This window comes from Elephas maximus, chromosome 2 (genome assembly GCF_024166365.1).
Source record: "Elephas maximus indicus isolate mEleMax1 chromosome 2, mEleMax1 primary haplotype, whole genome shotgun sequence".
Lineage (NCBI taxonomy): Eukaryota > Metazoa > Chordata > Mammalia > Proboscidea > Elephantidae > Elephas > Elephas maximus.
The window spans coordinates 224963395-224981935 of NC_064820.1; the positions used below are offsets into that span (position 1 = coordinate 224963395).

The 18541-nt window shown below is 48.3% G+C and overlaps 1 protein-coding gene across 2 annotated transcripts in view; it reads right to left on the reverse strand.

Annotated features, from left to right (window-relative positions):
• Positions 1 to 18541, reverse strand: part of TMPRSS2 (transmembrane serine protease 2) — a 58858-nt gene that overhangs the window by 13525 nt on the left and 26792 nt on the right. For both annotated transcript variants that reach the window (XM_049874914.1, XM_049874915.1), the window contains 6 exons: positions 17269 to 17355; positions 16016 to 16132; positions 8546 to 8672; positions 7887 to 7997; positions 3678 to 3721; positions 1464 to 1635 (listed from right to left, as the gene is read on the reverse strand). In XM_049874914.1, the coding sequence (XP_049730871.1) occupies positions 1464 to 1635; positions 3678 to 3721; positions 7887 to 7997; positions 8546 to 8672; positions 16016 to 16132; positions 17269 to 17355 (658 nt within the window). The remainder of the gene's footprint in view (positions 1 to 1463; positions 1636 to 3677; positions 3722 to 7886; positions 7998 to 8545; positions 8673 to 16015; positions 16133 to 17268; positions 17356 to 18541) is intronic.

Genomic DNA, 18541 nt, shown 5'->3' on the forward strand with positions numbered 1-18541 from the left:
GAATGCCCTTGTACCTATCTGTGTGACCATGGGCAACTTGACCTCCTAATTTTTCCCTGTCTGCAGAAAGAGAAGCCGTGGCCAGTGAGTCAAAGCTGGGCCATTTTCCTGGAGGGCAGCCTGGCAGTCTGTGTCACAGTCCCGAGATCAATAGCTAGCTAGCTCCCTTTCCAGAAATTCGTCCTCAAGAAGTGGCTGGACAAGGGAGTGGAGCTGACTTCATGTAGGTGGGGACTAGATCCACCATCAAAATCAGAAGCAGCTGGTAATATCACCTCCGTCTGGACCAATCCCAGGACTAGGCACTTGGGGCCTTTACCATCTGCAGTGTCTTCATGAGGGGTGCAAACCACTGCACCCAATGACATCACATCACGTCCGATGCCAGCATTCTGTGCTAATCCCCCCACCAATGAGAAGACTGGAATATGTGAGCTGAAAGAGGAACTGAACAGGGTCTGACACACAGGGTAGATACAGCCACCCACACAGGCACAGAACCCAGTCAAAGCCAGAAAAACAGCCCTGTTGAAGGAGGGTTTCTCCAAAGCAGTCATGTGACAATATACCTGTTTAATGAAAAAAAAAAAAAAAAGGGCTGGGACATTAGTGGCTCAGTGGCAGAACTCTCACCATCCACGAAGGAGACCTGGGTTTGATTCTTGGCCAATGCACCTCTCATGTGCAACCACCGCCTGTCCGTCAGTAGAGGCTTGTGTGCTGCTGTGATGCTGAACAGCTCAGTAGAACTTCCAGACTAAGACTAGGGAGAAAGGCTTGGTGATCTACTTCTGAAAATCAGTCGAGGGAAATCCTATGGATCACAACGCTCTGACCCATGACCGATCATGGGGATGGTGCAGGACGTGGCAGCATCTCCTTCTGTTGTGCATGGGGTCACCACCAGTTGGAGCCGACTTGATGGCACCAAACCATAACAACAGCAGCTCGTCTATGAAGGTTAACACTATAAATTATGACTCCTCCCTACTCCTGTCACCAAGGACTCTTAACTCGGGATCACAGAGTAGCTTTCGGCAGGGAATGAGTTCTTCGATCAGGTCTGAGTGCTCACTCTCTGGGGACAAGCGTCCTGGAGAGATCAGACTTCTTGAGAGGTGGTGGCTTCTACGAGCTGAGAAGACTCCAGGCTAGATGGAATTCTAGCTGTACCATCCAATCCCACACGGCACCCCCGGTGCCCAGAATAAGCATACAGGATGCATGCAATGCCCACGTGCTGAAGGGTGGACTCTGACACACACGTCCTCACAGCTACGCCAAGAGGCAGGTGCCCTCATCCCCCCCACTTACTGACAAGGGAGCTGGGGCTTCCAGAGGGTAAGCATTTGCTCAGCATCTCGTAGTGGCAGAGCCACGTTCCAAGCCAGAAGTCTGGCTCTAGAGCCCCCGCTCTCTCAGTCCACCGCCCACCTCCCTGGCGACTTGGGACAGCCACTTACTCTTCCACACAGTGCGCAGCCGTCACGATCCACTGGGGGGTGATGATGGAACCTCCGCAGACATGGACGCCTTGGACATGCAGGCTGACCTGCCAAGGCCAGGCCCCCAGGGCGGCACTTTCACCCCCCACGATCCGGCTCTGGTGGGTCATACTGGAGGTGACCCCGCACTCTAAAGAGTAAGCACAACACGCGTCCGTGTGCCAGTAAGCACATACCGTGCCCATCCCAGCACCCAGCACTCAGCTCCACGACCACACAGCCCCTTGTGAAGGATCTCCCAGGCCAGATGGCAGACGACAAAGGCAGTGTTGCCTTATCTCATTCAGAGATATAGAGGGAGAGACAGACACACAGAGAGAGACAGACCAAGAGAGACAGAGAACTTGACCTGGTCTGTTCCTCTGCCCCTCCCAGGCCCTCTGTGATGGATTGAATTGTCTCCCAAAAACTTGTGTTGGAATCCTTAGGACTACACATGTGAATGTGAATGGAATCCTGTCTGGGAAGAGGGTTTTCTTTGTAATGCTAATGAAGCCATCAGTGTAGGGCGTGTTCTGAACCTAATCACCCACTTCTGAGACACCCTTCCAGGCACCACCTCCTCTCCTGGCACCAAATGCCACCTTCTATTGGGCCCTGCTGAGATTTTGCCAGGGTCGCCAGCATATCCTGGGGAGGGGGTCCCTGGACAACCAAGGGCTGCTGGGAGCTCTTGAGTCCCGGAGGGACAGACCATGTTCATAGGCCTGGGGAGTAATATTCTTGAACCAAAAAAAAGAAGGGGGGGCGGTTCAGGAGGGTAAGGGAGAGGATGTGCCAATTTCATCACAGACAACTGACCCTGTGGTAACGGCCTGTCCCACTCCAAGTGAGGCTCCTGGGGGAGAGCGTTGGGGGCGATGCTGGGAGCCCCAGAGGGTTGGGGGTGGGTCTATAATCAACCCAATCCAAGTGAGGGAGGAGATTGGGGTGAGGGCACTTTGAGTCCCAGGGACTTTTCCAGAGAATTTATCCAGGTGTCCATATCCACGGCAGGGCCCTCTCCACCCTCCCCCACCCTGGGCCAGTCACTGCCTGGGGAAGCAGGCAGGGCAGCCCGCCAGAGTCCTCACTCAGTGCCTCCGCACCGCCGCCACCTGACTTCTTTCCCGAGCCCTGTCTTATTCGCCCAGTAAGGTGGGTGGCATAGGCACCAGGGGTGGCACGACTACCCTTTTGGCTTGGTACTGAGCTGAACCTGGCCCTGATGTTATGGCTGCATGACCAACCTCTGGGACCATGCCGCCCAACTGGGAGAGGCTGCTGGTTTACCACATCAGACTGGAAGGCTGAGCTTCTGGACCAAGATCAAAGTGGTAGGGAAACAGCACTGGGCCACCAGCAAGGGGGGGAAAGGTGTCCTCCATATTTATGATAGGATGAACCAAAAGCCAAACCAAACCCATTGCTGTCAAGTCAATTCTGACCATAGCAACACTATAGGACAGAGTAGAACTGCCCCAGAGGGTTTTCAAGAAGCAGCTGGTGGATTCGAACTGCTGACCTTTCTGTTAGCAGCCAGCCTCTTAACAACTGCGTCACCAGGGCTCCACGAAAGGATTGGAAATCACAAATAACCCAAACACAGAGATGGGGACACCCAGATCCCAGCCACTGTCAAAAGTCCCCAAGAGAAGGGAGAAGAGAATCCTTGGTCTCCCGGCTCATGTCTGTCCTAATCCTAGTGGCTCGTGAGCACCAGGTTGTCACATGGTTGTGCTGGACCTCGGCCTGGCCGGCATGTTTCTGCAAATGCTTCAGGCCCACATATTGCAGCTACCAGGATGCCTAAATGCTGCCCCTTCTTTTCACCTCCTGGAGCAGAAGCGCCCACGGGGGCCCCCAGCTCGACCTGGAAACGGCACACAGAATCAGGGATTGTCAGTGCCTCGGGATTGCCTGTGCCTCGGGATTGCCTGTCCTCAGGGGATGTTTCTGGGACCCAAGGCTGAAGGAGTCCAAAGCACATCAAGATTCAAAAAGGAGCTTCTAGGGCAGAGCCCAAGTATGGCCAGAGGGAGAGGCCTATGAGCCCATTCCAGCCCGTTAACCCGCCTCCTCCCACAAGCTTTCCTCTCCCTACATCCCCAAAGACACAGGGGAAGACTTTTCAGAAGCTACTGAATGTTTCCTGTGTAGAAATGTAGAAAAGATAAATCAAGAAGCGCTTACCTATACAGCGTAAAGACACCACTGTCTTTGAAGAACAGGTAGTGCTGGAAAACAGAGGGGGGATTTTGGTCACGATAAGAAATGAGGAAGCATATGACTCTCCAGATACTTAGAGAGTAACATTTTCTTTCAAGGGTGCCCCTCCCTGTCTCCCCGGAAATAGAAGCCCTCCTCCCAGCTAAGCCTCAAATAAGGTGAGTAAATCCACAGAGCACAGTGGTGAAGATTAAAAACTAAGTCAAACCACCAGGTTCGAATCCCATCTGTGTGACCTTAGGCAAGTTATTTCATCTCTCTGTGCCTCGGTTTATCTGTCTGTAAAACGGGCTAATAATGGTATCAACTCATTGAGTGGTAGGGAGAGTAAGCACCCATTATTGTTAGCTATTATTGGTACTCTTGGAATTTAAAATCATCCTCTGATTTTCTAAGGAAGGCATTTGGAGACCTCTGGGTTCCCAAGACTGCCTACATTTATTTATAGTATTAAAAAAAAGGCCATATAAACAACATGGATGAACCTTAGAAACATGCTCAGTGAAATACACAACAACAAAAAAAAAGAACGCAGCGCCATCGAGTCGATTCCGACTCATAGCGACCCAGTGAAATAAGTCAGTCATGAAAGGAAAAATATTGTATGATCCCACGTATATAAAATATCCTGAAAAGGCAAGTGTGTGGAGACGGAAGCTGATTAGTGCTTATCAGGTGTGGGTTGGGGGAGGAGGGAGCCATTGCTCAGGGGGGCACTGAGTTTCTGTTAACTGTGGTGGATTAATTTGAAATGGGTAGAGTGGCGATGGCTATATAACACGATGGATGTAATTCATGTCACTGAACTGTACATGTAAAAAAAGTTGGAATAGCCAATGTTGTATGTATATTTTCACGACAATAAAAACAAACAAACAAAAACAATATAATAATTTGCCCAGGTATACAAGGACATGGAAGTTTCTTCTTTGGGAGCTAACTATCAGAGGTTACGAATGAAAAGGAAATAATAAGTTCTCTGGGTCAGCGCATTTTCCCCCAATATCCTGAGAAGGAGAAAGACAGCCCTTGACGACCCTCACAACTAGGCTTTGGCATTGAATGTGCCAAGTTCACAGAACACCTAACTCAGACAAGGCCACTCAGTGACCAGATGGCTCAAGACAAAAAACAAGCCCACTCTATTGTCATGTCTGAACGTGGACAAAACAGGAGCATTGTCCAAACCACAGATGTGACCACACAGCCCCCTCTGCTGGCCACGAGGGGTAACTGCTGCACCTTGTAGTGGATCCCAGCTTAGGTTTCTCACTCCTACCTTCTAGATAAAAAAAAAAATTAAGTTACCCAATCATAGAGTGTACCTCCACTTCCCGGAAGCACCCAATCCACACCAAAGCCCTATTTCCTTGACCCTCCCCCAAATCACAACCCCCAATCATGTAATGAGTCCTAAAACCCAAATCAAACCTGTTGCCCTGGAGTTGATTCTGACTCATAGAGACTCTATAGAACAGAGTAGAACTGCCCCATAGGGTTTCCAAAGAAAGCCTGGTGGGTTCCAACTGCCAACCTTTTGGTTAGCAGTCTGAGCTTTTAACCACTCCGCCATCAGGGCTCCAAACTAGTCCTAACACCTTATTCAGATGCCCCCTGGTGCGTGTTGTCCTCGCTGCCCAACTTTGTTCGGCCTCAGAGGTGTCCCCGGTGGTCTGTGGCTGGAGGGCAGTGACAGTGGCAAGGAGAGAAACATTCCCATGAAGAGAAGTTGTTATCTGAGAATCATGAGGCCAACTGTCCTCTACCTAGAAATTAATTCACTGAGCAACTAGCCCCCAGCATCTGGGCTGGCAGCAGTGATCGCAGAGGCAGCTGGCTAGCGGGCCAGCCCAGAGACTCAGCGCTCAAAGGGCAATTTCTGGAAGAAAACAGGGAAAAGTAGAATTTCCATGCCCCATCGCATAGGCGGACTCCAGAATGTCACACAAGGCTCTCTTCTTGCTTCCACACTGTCAGCCACCTAGTGAGTTCCCAAGCTTCCAGCCAGAGGACGCCAGGCCTTCTGGCCCTCCCCTAGCAGCTCCATTTGTCTGGGCTCTAAGCTTTCATGTATAACTGGGGAAGACAAAGCAACAGGTAGTAATTACAAATACTCCCGGCAGCTGTGTTTTGCTTCTCGGCCAGGCAGACCACAGCCCTGTGGTTTTTGGGTGCACCTGGCTGTGTGCGCCCCTCCCTCCTGGGCTTGCCCTGTGACATTCCCAGGGTCAGCCAGACTCGGGGGGACCCAGCCCCCCAGACACCACTCTGCTTCTGCCTCCTGCTCACAGAAGGGAGGGGCGTGTGATTAGTTCGTCTCCCCCCAAATCCAGCACCTGGCACCTGCTGGCAGTGCAGGCATGGCCAGCCACCTGCGGATGAGCCACCCAGACCTGGGGGTGAGTAAGGCTGTTGTGTAAGAAAGGACATGTTATCTTCAGCGTTAAAAAACCTGCCTATATTTTGAGGGCAGTGAAATCTATCATGTAGGATACTGTATCAGGGGACATAGGACGCGCTTGACAAAACCAGTAGGACTGTACAACAAAGAATGAACCCTGATGCAAACTATGGACTTGTGTTACTGCTAACGTATCAGCGTTGGTTCATCCATTGTAACCAATGTACCCGGGAATGCAAGATGTTCGTAACAGGAGAAGCTATGTGCAGAGGGAATATGATGGAACTCTCTGTACTTTCTTTGTAATATTTCTGTAAGCCTAAAACTACCCTAAAAAGTAAAGTATATTCAAAAGAAAAAAAATTAGATAATAATTATAGGCAGAATACCACTATTTTAAGCATATGCAAAACAAAATTAGTAGCTTGAATCCACCCCTCTCCTTCACTCTCCCAAGAATTAAGCCACCAAGTATAGGACCTACGGTTTGCATTCATTCCCACCCGTGGACACCCGGTGACCTGCCAAGGGGAGGGAGTCTGCTCCAAAGTGTGGCAGACGCAGAGGCTGGGACCTGCAGGTGCCCATCAGTCACCTGGGTGGCCTGAGTCTGCCTTCAGAGAGACAGCAGCCCACTGTCTGTGGCCAGCATGTCTCTCTGGTTACAGTGTTTCTGGTGTGACCACATGGGACACACCTTCAAGGCAGAGGGGTGGTGTCTACATAACATCCCCACACCCATGAGGGTACAGGGGATGTTTTGATTGAACTGGTCTGGCCTCTCTCACCGAGGCCCCCAGAACATTCCATCACCTGATGCGGCTGTTCATGGGCTGGGGCTGGAGGACCAGCCCTCCTAGTGGGTTGGAACTGAGGGGGTCCTGAAGCAGTACTCCCAGCGCTAAAACCGAGCAAGTCCAGGGCATAGTGGCATGCGTTGGTCACCCTAACAGGGACCTTGAGTTAGTCTCTGGGATTCCTAGGGCCACACATGATAGAGCAGGTACACCCATAAATGTTTGGGGGAAAATACATAAAGCTGAATCTCAATTTTGCAATATTATCCAGTGCCATTAAGGATAGAAGGCAGAGGTCGCAGACTAAATGGAAAATAACCTTAGCCACTTCCCAAGAAGACATGCAGGGCTGTTCAGAGCTACGAGTCCCGCTTAGAGTCTGTCATGAATTGAATTACGTCCCCCCAAAATGTGTGTATCGATTGGGCTGGGCCATGATTCCCAGTACTGTGTGATTTTCCTACATGTTGTAAATCCTGCTTCTATGATGTTAATGAGGGAGGATGGGCAGCAGTTGTGTTAGTGAGGCAGAACTCAACCTACAGGATTGGATTGTGCCTTGAAGCAATCTCTTGAGATATAAAAGAGAGAGATGAGCAGAGAGACAGAAGGACCTCATACCACCAGGAAAGCAATGCTGGGAGCAGAGCGTGTCCTTTGGACCTGGGGTCCCGGGAAGATTGATGAGAAGGCCGACAGAGAGAGAAAGCCTTCCCCTGGAGCTGACACCCTGAATTTGGACTTTTAGCCTACTTTACTGTGAGGAAATAAATTTCTCTTTGTTAAAGCCATCCACTTGTGGTGTTTCTGTTATAGTAGCACTAGATGACTAAGACAGAGTCTAACCTCCTCCCAACAAGAAAATCATCCAAACCAGGAATCACAGCTCAGAGAACTCTGACTCAGGACAGTGGCCTCTGGCCTCTGCAGCTCATTCTTGCTGCACAGTTTTTCCAAGAAGGGAATCACCAATACCTGTGGAACAGTCTCTTATACAGGTCGATACTTCCGACACTGGTGTTCAGCTTCAGAAAGCTGGTGGCACCGCTGTCGTCCACCACACCTTGGCTGGAGTAAAAACTTTGCCTAAAAAATGAGCATTCAAGACAGAAGATGTTATTCAAAATAATGGTGAAGTCTGAAGCAATCACAAATCCTCTCTACATCCTAATACCCTTTTTGTATAATGTTCGGAAGAAGAGAACCTTAATATTTTGGAACATGAAAGCACAAATTCTAATCATATATATATCGTGTATATACATATATGATATGCTTATGATACACATTAAGGTGCATATATATGCATATATTGTATATTTACATAATATATACATATATAATATATCACACACAAGTAATACACCAGACACCACATGGACCAAGGAGAGGTCAGGGTGCAGGGGACTGGGGGAGCGAGCGTTGGTGAACACGCAGGACACAGCTCCAAGCACGATGGGTTCTGCCTGCTGGTTGCGGGCATCCGTTTTCGGAAGGAGACGATTGCCTTGGTATTTGTGTGCCAGCTCTTCCACAGAGGAGCAGAGAGAAGATGGGTTTTTCTTAGGCTCCCACTGCCTGCCCTTGTCACCAGGCGGACGCTGCCTGTCCTTGCCGCCGAGCGCCACACTCACTTGTAGCCCATGTCTCCGCAGGCTGCCCGTGCATAGCTCTCCTGCCAGTTGTCCCAGCACACGGGGTGCCAGGAGTTCCTCGGGGCCGAGTACACCTGCAGGATGAAGTTGGGTCCGTAGAGGCGCACTGAGGGCAAGGAAGAGTCCTCATGAGTGCATGAGGGACAGACAACACAATACAATGCCACACCATGTGCACAACACACAATATACCAAACATAACACACAACACCACCCTGTGTGTATAACACACAACACACCAAACCATATAACACAACACAACACCACACAGCAACACACAACACCACATCATGCCACACAACACCACACCGTGTATACAACACACAATGCACCAAACCACATAACACAACACACTACACCACACAACACACCATACCACATCACACCACACCATATGCACAACACACAGTGCACCATACCACATAACACAACATCACACATCATGTGCACAACACACAACACGCCAAAACACATAACACAGCACCACAACACACAATACCACTCCATGTGCACAACACACCACGCACCACACCACACAACACCCCACAACACCACACCACACACCACACCACTCCCCACAACACCATACCACACCACACAAACAACTCAAAAGGCTGAGAACACAAACGCAGCAGTGCTAGGCTCGCCCTTCTCAACACGTTGACCACAACTGTCAGGACTCTAGGGCTCTGTTCTCTCCCTATTAGAAAGTGTCTTTTACCCAAAACAAGTGAAAACAAGAATTCAGACAAAAGCTTGTGTACCAGCTTTCACAGAAGCACTATTCACAACTACCCAAAGCAGAAACAACCCAAGTGTCCATCAGGTGATGAATGGATAAACAAAATGTAGTATATCATAAAAACCACATCAAACCCACCGCTGTCAAGTAGATTTCGACTCATAGTGACCATATAGGACAGAGTAGAACTGCCCCATAGGGTTTTCAAGGAGTGCCTGGGGGATTCGAACTGCCGACCTTTTGGTTAGCCGCTGTAGTTCTTCACCACTATACCACCAGGGTTTCCAGTATATCATAGAACGAAATATTATTCAGCCATCAAAGGGAAATGAAGTTCGGATACACGCTGTGACAGGGATGACCCTTGAAGACATTATGCTGAGTGAAAGAAGCCAGTCACAAAAGACTACAAGCTACATCATTCTATACATACAAAATGTCCAGGAAAACAATCTATAGACAGAAAGTAATTTAGTGCATGCTTAGGGCTCAGTGTGCGTGTGGGAGGGGGCCAGTAATCACTAAAGGATTCAGGGTGTCCTTTTGGGGTGATAAAAATAGACTGTGATGATGTTTGCACGATTCCGCGAATATATTAAACACCGTTGAACTGTATAATATATAATATATTCACAAAACAGAATCCTACAACTTCAGGATTAGTTACGGCATCATGTATTACCATGGGCAATCCTGAAAAGAACACTGTAACAGAGCAAGTTGCTAAGGGATGTGTTTGGTATATTGCTTACGTAAAGTTTAAGAGTTTATAAATGGCGGTATTTGGTTCTGAGAGAAGTATACGCATGCTTAAAGGAGAAAAGGAAATTCCAGCTATCCTGAGGCTTCACTTCTTGCCTCCCACCTGTGGCCCCTGTTATTGATTGAATTGTGTTCCCCCAAAATATTAAAATCCTAACCCCTGTACCTGTAAATATGACTCTGTTTAGAAACAGGGGTTTTCCTTTGTTATGTTAATGAGGTCATCAGAGTAGAGTGGGTCCCAAACCTCATCCCTTCTGAGGTATGAAAAGAGCAGAACAGGCTCAGAGACACACATGGGAGAAGTGGAAGACAGGTGAACAAGACAGAAGCATCTACAAAGATCACCAGCAGCTACTAGAAGCTGGCACAGACGTGGACAGACCTGCCCCTATTGTCACTCACTACACTTGGACTTCTGGCCTCCTGAACTGTGAAAAAATTAATTTTGGTTCTCTAAAGCTACACACTTGTAGTATTTTTGTTACAGCAGCACTAGCAGACTAAGACAGCCCCGACTCACAGGATGGTCTGAAGACAACCACCTGACAGCTCTGGACGCAATGTCCCCCACCCTGACAGGACCAGACTTGGGGCAGATGATTTCCCTGAGGAGCGAATCCACGTGCCACATACTTTGGCTACACAAACCTTGGTACCTCCATACGATAGGATATTACTCAGCCATAAAAAGAAATGTGTTCTCAAGCCACAAAAAGACATGGAGGAACCTTACGTGCATACTGCTAAGTGAGAGATGGCAGTCTCAAAAGGCTACATACTAGATGATCCCAACTACAGGACATTCTGGAAAAGGGAAAACGATGGAGACAGTGAAAAGATCAAGGGCTGCCAGGGGCTGGGGGAAGGATGAATAGGGGGAGCAGAGGGTATTTTTTAGGGCAGTGAAACTCTTCAGCATGATGCGGTGATGGTGGGCACATGTTATCATGCTTCCGTCAAAACCCACAGGACAGGACAATGTGTGAGCCCTGGTGTAAACTACAGACTTTACTTAACAACAATGTACCGAAATTTGTTCCTCCATTGTAACAAATGTACCACAAGAATGCAAGATGTTATTAAGAGGGGAAACTGCAGGGCGAAAAACAGGTATGGGAGAGGCTCTCTGTACTCTTACTGTTTTAAAAAATAATGTCTATTAATTAAAAAAATAACGAATTAAACATACTTCCAAAATTAAAAATAAACTGCCACTGTGATGTGGGAGAGAGTAAGAGAGACATTTCATTCTTGTTTTATAGAGAATTTAAGGGATTTTTCCCCACTTCCAACTATTTGCATCCACATGGTAACTCAGCAAAGATAGCTGTAGACATGATGGAGACTTGGAAGCCGTCTCAAGCAGTAATTTAGTTTCTCCTCTGACATTCTGAGACTCAGAAAACATCTCAGTAGAAGTAGAAAGTGTGAGTTAATATGTGTGTACGCATATGTATACAGTGGAGTCCTGGCAGTGCAGTGTTTAAGAGCTCAGCTGTTAAGCAAAAGGTCGGCAGTTCGAATCCACCAGCCGCTCCTTGGAAACTGTATGGGGCAGTTCTACTCTGTCCTACAGGGTCGCTATGAGTCAGAATTGACTTGATGGCAACGGATTTGGTTTTGGTATGTGTATATCTAATGCACCCTTAGAAAGAAAGCTCTACACCCATCCATGAATATTTTCCATGGGGTGGGTGATGGTCTTCATTGTTGGAAGGTACGCAGTTCATTGCAAATCGCTTCCACTCTGCAAGGTGGACAAATGAAAAACACATCCCATGTGTGTTCTGATCTAAAATAAGACATACATACACTCAATGTTATGGTCACCTATTTTGTTTTATACGAGTCATCAGTGTGGAAATTAGGTAAAACCAAATCGAGAAGGGTCTATCAAATTACAAATACACAAATCCTTCGTCCCAGCAATTGCACTTCCAGGAATTTCTCTACGGATATGCTCGTGCGTTGGCAGTTTGCAGGATTAGAGCAAAAGCTGGGAAGAACTGAATGTCCATCAAGAAGAGGCTGCTGGAAGGAAGGTCCCCTGTGCAAAGGCACACTGACTACTATGGTGGAAAGTGGGCAGAGGAGCTCTGATGGGAAGTCAGGATGCCACAGCGTGCCACCTGATAGTAACCACCATGCTGCCTGATATTAACCACCATGAAAAGGGGGGCTGAAGAATGCGCATACATGCTTGCTTTTTTATGCAAAAACTCTCAGAAGGCTAAATAAGAAACTCAAGACTAGTTGCCTCTGAGAAAGTGTGTGATTGGCTGGTGAACAGGGGTCTGTGTGTGTGTGTGTGTGTGTGTGTGTTCATGTGTGCGTGTGAAGGGGTGGGCGGGACTATACCTAGATACCCTTTTGTACTTCCTGAATTTAGGTCCATTTGAATGTATTATCTGCTAATGTATTCAAGCAAATACGATTTAACTATTAAGAAGTGAGGGATTCTCACCACTGACTGCTCTAACAGGGATCACAATAGAGGGCCCCAGACAAACCTGGACAAAAACGTAGGACTAAATTCTAACTCATGAAAAAATACCAGACTTACTGGTCTGGTAGAGACTGGAGAAACCCTCAGAGTATGGCCCCTGGCCACCCTTTTAGCTCAGTACTGAAGTCACTCCTGAGGTTCACGCTTCAGCTAAAGACGGGGCAGGCCGCTAAAACAAAATGAGACTAAAGGGGCACACCAGCCCAGGGGCAAGGTCTAGAAGGCAGGAAGGGACAAGGTAGCTGGTAATGGAGAACCGAAGGTTGAAAAGGGGAGAGTGTTGACATGTCGTTGGGTTGGCAACCAATGTTACCAAACAATGTGTGTTAATTGTTTAATGAGAAACTCATTTGCTTTGTAAATCTTCATCTAAAGTACAATTAAAAAAAAGAAAGTGAGGGACTTTGCAGGTAACATTGTTAAAATTCCTTACTGTAGCTTATTGAAACACACACGCACTCGCGCGTGCACAGGAAAATATCAAAAGCCATTACACGTGTTATCTTAACCACACTACTAAACCTCAAAAACTCCTTAGTTGATTTAAGAAAATGGTGATAAATATATTACTGCTAAAAGCAAGAAAGGAGCAATGTTTAAACAGTGAATGTGCTGTTTTTGAACATACACGTTCTCCCAGGAAGCATTAAGGCTACGCTGTAGGGCTGGCTGAGGCCAAGAGCAAGGGCAACTGGTAACTGGTCCCAGGACCTGGGCCAATGCGTGGGCGGCACAGAGGCAGGGCGCCAAGGGACCCACCCACCTCGTTGAGAAATCCTGCTAGCCAGGAGTAACGGCACCCCTTACACATCCCACCAACCCAGTGCCGTCGAGTCGATTCCGACTCATGGTGACCCTATAGGGTAGAGTAGAACTGCCCCATAGATTTTCCAAGGATCGCCTGGCAGATTTGAACTGCCAATAGGGCCATGATTTTGGAAATGAGAACGTAACAAGGAAACAGTCCTCACCAAGGATGATCCCTCAGGAAAGGAAAGATCACTGTCAGGTTGAACACGGCCATTTCCCGACATTTTCAGCCAGCTCCACCGCTGGTTTGCGGTTTTGAGATAAAACTCTGGGGGGTTGGGAGTAAACTTGATGGATAAGGAGAGATCTGTCTCAGAGGCATGCGATGAAGCCTCTGAAATTTCTTTTAAAACAAAACAAAAAACAGTGCAGTGTGTAATGTCCTGGTTGGGTCTATCATGGATTGAGTTGTGTCCCCCAAAAGACGCTGAAGTCCTAACTCCCAGCACTTGTGAACGTCACCTTGTGTGGAAATAGGGTCTTTGAAGATATCACCAGTTAAGTCAAGGGCAGGCACTGTTGGCTCAGCGGTTAATCACTTGGCTGCTAAGTGAAAGGTAGGTGGTTTGAAACCACCAGTCGTTCCTCAGGAGAAAGAGTGGCAGTTGGCTTCTGTAAAGATTACAGCCTTGGAAACCTCATGGGGCAGTTCTACTCTGTCCTATAGGGTCGCTAGGAGTCAAAACTGACTTGATGGCAACAGGTTTGGTTTTTTAATGTCACTTTGTGTGGAAATAGGGCCTTCGAAGGTGTTATCAGTGAAATTAACAAGAGGCCATAGCACAGTAGGGTGGGTCCTAACCCTATATGAGTGGTGTCCTTATGAAAAAGGAGACGGGTTGATTACTTAATAAGCAAGGTAAGCACAGGCTTACTTGTGCTGACTTACTAATCTGTAGTGAACAATTTCACATGTGTTTCACTACAGATTAGTAAGTAAGCACAAGTAAGCCCGTGCTTACCTTGCTTAATGGGTAAACCCTCCCTGTCGGGGACTGTAAATTTGAAAAGAGGCTTTGATTCTGTAAGAAGGTGCTGTGGGGTTGGGAGAGAAACAGATGGCAGCCATCCCTAGAAGCAGAATTTTTGATGTGGTGAAAAAATGTGAAATTGCTTACGACAGACGATCTGGTAAGCATGGTCAGCACTGTGCTTACCTTGCCTGTTGGGTAATCTGCCCCTGGGAGACACAGAGACACACACAATGGAGAAGGCCATGTCAGGACAGAGACTGGAGGAAGGGATGCATACACAAGCCAAGGAACGCCAAGAACAGCCAGCAACCACCAGAGAAAGCAACCACTGCTAGGAGAGAGGCATGAAACAGCTTCTCTCTCTGAGCCTCCAGAAGGAACCAACCCTGGCGGCACCCTGATGCTAGACTTCTGTCCTCCACAACTCTGCAGCAATACATTTCTCATGTTTTAAACCACCCAGCTTGAGGTACTTTGTCACGGCAGACCTAAGAAACTAAGATAGGTACTAGGTGGTAGGCAAGGAGGGAAAACAATTACAGGACTTCCTTTTAGGAGAAACAGGCCAGCTCCATGCCAACAGTCAGAGATAGTTAACACCAGTGATAGAGGGAGACTGCTCCCTTCAGCCCCCGGCTCCACCTCCACCCCAACGGAACGGGAGGGGACTCCCAGGAGACAGCAGTCATTGACCAGGTCAGCGCCAGCCAGACTGTGAGCAGACATCAGCTCCCATGGAGAGATGCAAGGGGCTTCCCACTCTCTGCGGGTATTAGCACACCTCTGACTCTCAGCTCTTATTCCTCTATTACTGCCACTTTGTTGCTGTTGTGAATTGCCTTAAAATCAATCAATTCCAACTCACCACAACCCCAAGAGTGCAGAGTAGAACTGCTCCATAGGGCTGACCTGCACTTTGCTGCCGTTGAAATCACCTTGAAAAGTTAACGATCAGTCAGCAAACAGAATTGCTCTCTCTGTGACAAGTAGATTAAAATGTAAATGCAGCTCATTTTGAAAATAACACAATATACTCCCAACTTTGAATTTTAAAAGGTGTGCTTGTTTTTAACCAGTGGGAGGCAACATCACAGGGGCAGATCACCCAGTAAACAAGGTAAGCACAGGCTTACTTGTGCTTGCTGACTAATCTGTAGTGAATGATGTCACCAACCCACGCGATATTGTTCACTACAGATTAGTAAATACGCACAAGCCCGTGGTTACCTTGCTTACTGGGTCATCTGTCCCTGTCAGGGATTGTAAATTTGAAAGGAAGCTTTGATTCCTTAGGAAGGTGCTGTGGGTTTGGGAGACAGACAGAGGCCAGAAGCAGAGTCTTTGATGCAGTAAAAAAAAAAAGTATGAAGTTGTTCACTGTAGATGATCTGGTAAGCAAGGTAAGTACCGTGCTTGCCCTGCCTATTGGATAACCCTCCCCTGGGCACATTCGAGTGACACAGTCCAGGCTGGCCCTGTGGTCTCCCCCCCACCCCTTCTGAGCCCATTTCCTCATCTGTAACTCTCGGACTGGATCCAGTGCTCAGCCTGGAGGTGAAGGATGACGTGACACAGTGCCCTGACATGCTGGACCCAGGCCTGGCACCCGGCATCGCTGATGCCCTGGGCAGAGCGAGGTCCCAGCCACTCACCGCAGCGGTTCTCATCCTCCCCGCTGGGGCAGTGTGAGATGCCATCACACCAGTTCGAGGCGCTGATGCAGGTTCCAGAAGAGCCACACTCTACTCCTGAGCCAGAGCACTTGTCCACTGAAGGGGAGACGGGAGGACGACAGCATCAGGTCAAGAAGCAAGGACAGCCCGCGGTGGCCCCCGAGGACTGAGGTCGTCTGTTCTCCAAGACCCAGGTCACAAGGGGGAATAAAGACAGCCCCACAGTGGCCCCGATGAAGGATGCCATATGTTTTCCAAGCTCCAGATAACAACAAGGGGTATCTTTTTCTCTTTTTTCAGTAGGGAGGGGATGAGTCCTTGATGCCGGCATACATAAGAACAATTAGGGCTGGAAATGGGTGGTACCAGGGAACCCTTTGGTTGAGCTCCTTCCATGGGGCCAATGGCAAGGACCCCCTTAGCCTCTGGATTAGACAGCACTCATACCTGCCTTGCTGCCACACAGGTGACTTCAGTGATCTGGAAATGACCAGAATCTAAACTGCCCCTGGCTGATGGAAAGGCCTGGACTGTAGGAATAGGTGCCTATTCAAGCAGGACGTGAGGTGCAGGGGAGGGACATACCCTAGGCCACAGTAGCTGTGGCTTTACACTGAGGTACAGGTTACCGGGTGTGGCCCCAAGGCCCCTGCGCTCAGGAGCGCAGGGTGGTACCTAGTTCCCCGCCCAAACCAAACTAAACCAAACCAGTTGCCCTCCAGTTGATTCCGACTCATGGTGACCCCATGTGTGCAGAGTAGAACTGCGCCGCATAAGGCTTTCAAGACTGTGACCTTTCGGTAGCAGATGGCCCAGCCTTTCTTCTAAGGTGCCTCTGGGTGGAACGAACTTCCAACCATTTGGTTAGTAGCCATTTGCACCATGCAGGGACTCCTGAGCACTAGTGAAATGCTAAACCCTTCTTTCTCCCACTGCATGGGATTCTGACAGCCCACAGTCTAGGAGAAAGCAGGCAAGGGAGGCAGAACCACCCGGCACAAGATTGGCTGCTTCCCAGAATGGTTGTTTATGCAACACCACAACTAAATAAAGAGAAAGGAGAGAAGACATCCTCGCTTTGTAAGAGAGAAACTTCCGGAAGGGCTCGGAAGCAGGTCTCCTCAGCTCCGAGAGCAGGGTCATTTGGATGCTCAGTAGACTGGAAGCCCACAAGGACATGACGTGAGACCCAGCCTCCCGCCTACCCAGGGTCCGGCTCCCCCTACACTTACAGAACCTCCAGAGCAGGATGGCGGCCAGCGCCACGGCAGCAAGGATGGCCCCCAGCGCAAAGGTGACACAGAGTGCTCTCTTGGTTCCTGGAGGAAGAACAGAGGGGATAAAATTCTGCTGCAGAATTTTTTCAGAAGTCATCCTCTCAAATTTCATTCACTCTGTAGCACACAACGTGAAGAAATACTAATTTCTTAAAAAATCTGGCTTCAAACTTTTCAAACATATCCTGGGAGATCTTACTTTTTTCCATTGCATTCAACTTTGTATTTTGGGGAGATCAAAGGCAGGAAGCCATGACATGAAGTGAAGCTCTTAAAACAAACCAGTGGGGTATACTACAAAGGATCCTAAAAGAGCCAAAGAAATGATTACTGAAAAAATATTGGTCAACAGGGGAAAAGTATCTCCTATCAGTAATTATAAGCATAAACAAAATAATAATGTCGACAAAACTATCATCACCATTTCAGGGGTATTCAAGGCAAAGGAGAATTAATTCCCACCTCCCAAAAAGAAAAAAATTGTCTCACCCAAGGCTGTTTAAGTGAATGGATGGTGTATACCTATAATGGCCCAAACAAACAGCCACTAGCCACATGCAGCTATTAATACTTGAATCAACTGAAGTTCAATGAAATTAAAATAAAGTTATGGAAACTCAAGCGCTCAACGGTCACGTGTGGCCAGGAGATGCTGTGTTAGACAGCTTAGATATAGAACATTCCCATCACTGCAGAAAGTTCTACTGAACAGCGCCAGCAAAGATCTTTTGGTGTGAGGGCAGAAATGCTGAGCTCAGATTAAAGGAATTGGAGGAAGGTCACCAATTTTCTTTCTCTCGAAAACAGACACACAATTGTTGGTCAAAGAGTGTAAGGCAAAAATTGCACGAAGGTTTGGAAGACAGCCTGTCCCCATAGGCAGCACCTCCACGGGGCATCTGGCCCAGATGCGGCAGCTGACTAACTCACAGGCCAAGGAAGGACAGCAACCCCCAAAACTCACATCTGAGCGATTGCTATGCAGAGTGCAGCCCCCAGCTCAGGAGCTCCCGGAAGCTCTCCTTGGGAGAAAGGTTGGGAGTAGAGGAGAAAGGAGGGCAGGAGGAGAGGGCAGCATTCAAACATGACTCTCCACCCGCCTCAGAAACCCTGGTGGTGTGGTGGTTAAGAGCTATGGCTGCTAACCAAAAGGTCGGCAGTTCAAATCCAGCAGGCCCTCCTTCAAAACCATATGGGGCAGTTCTACTCTGTCCTATAGGGTCACTAT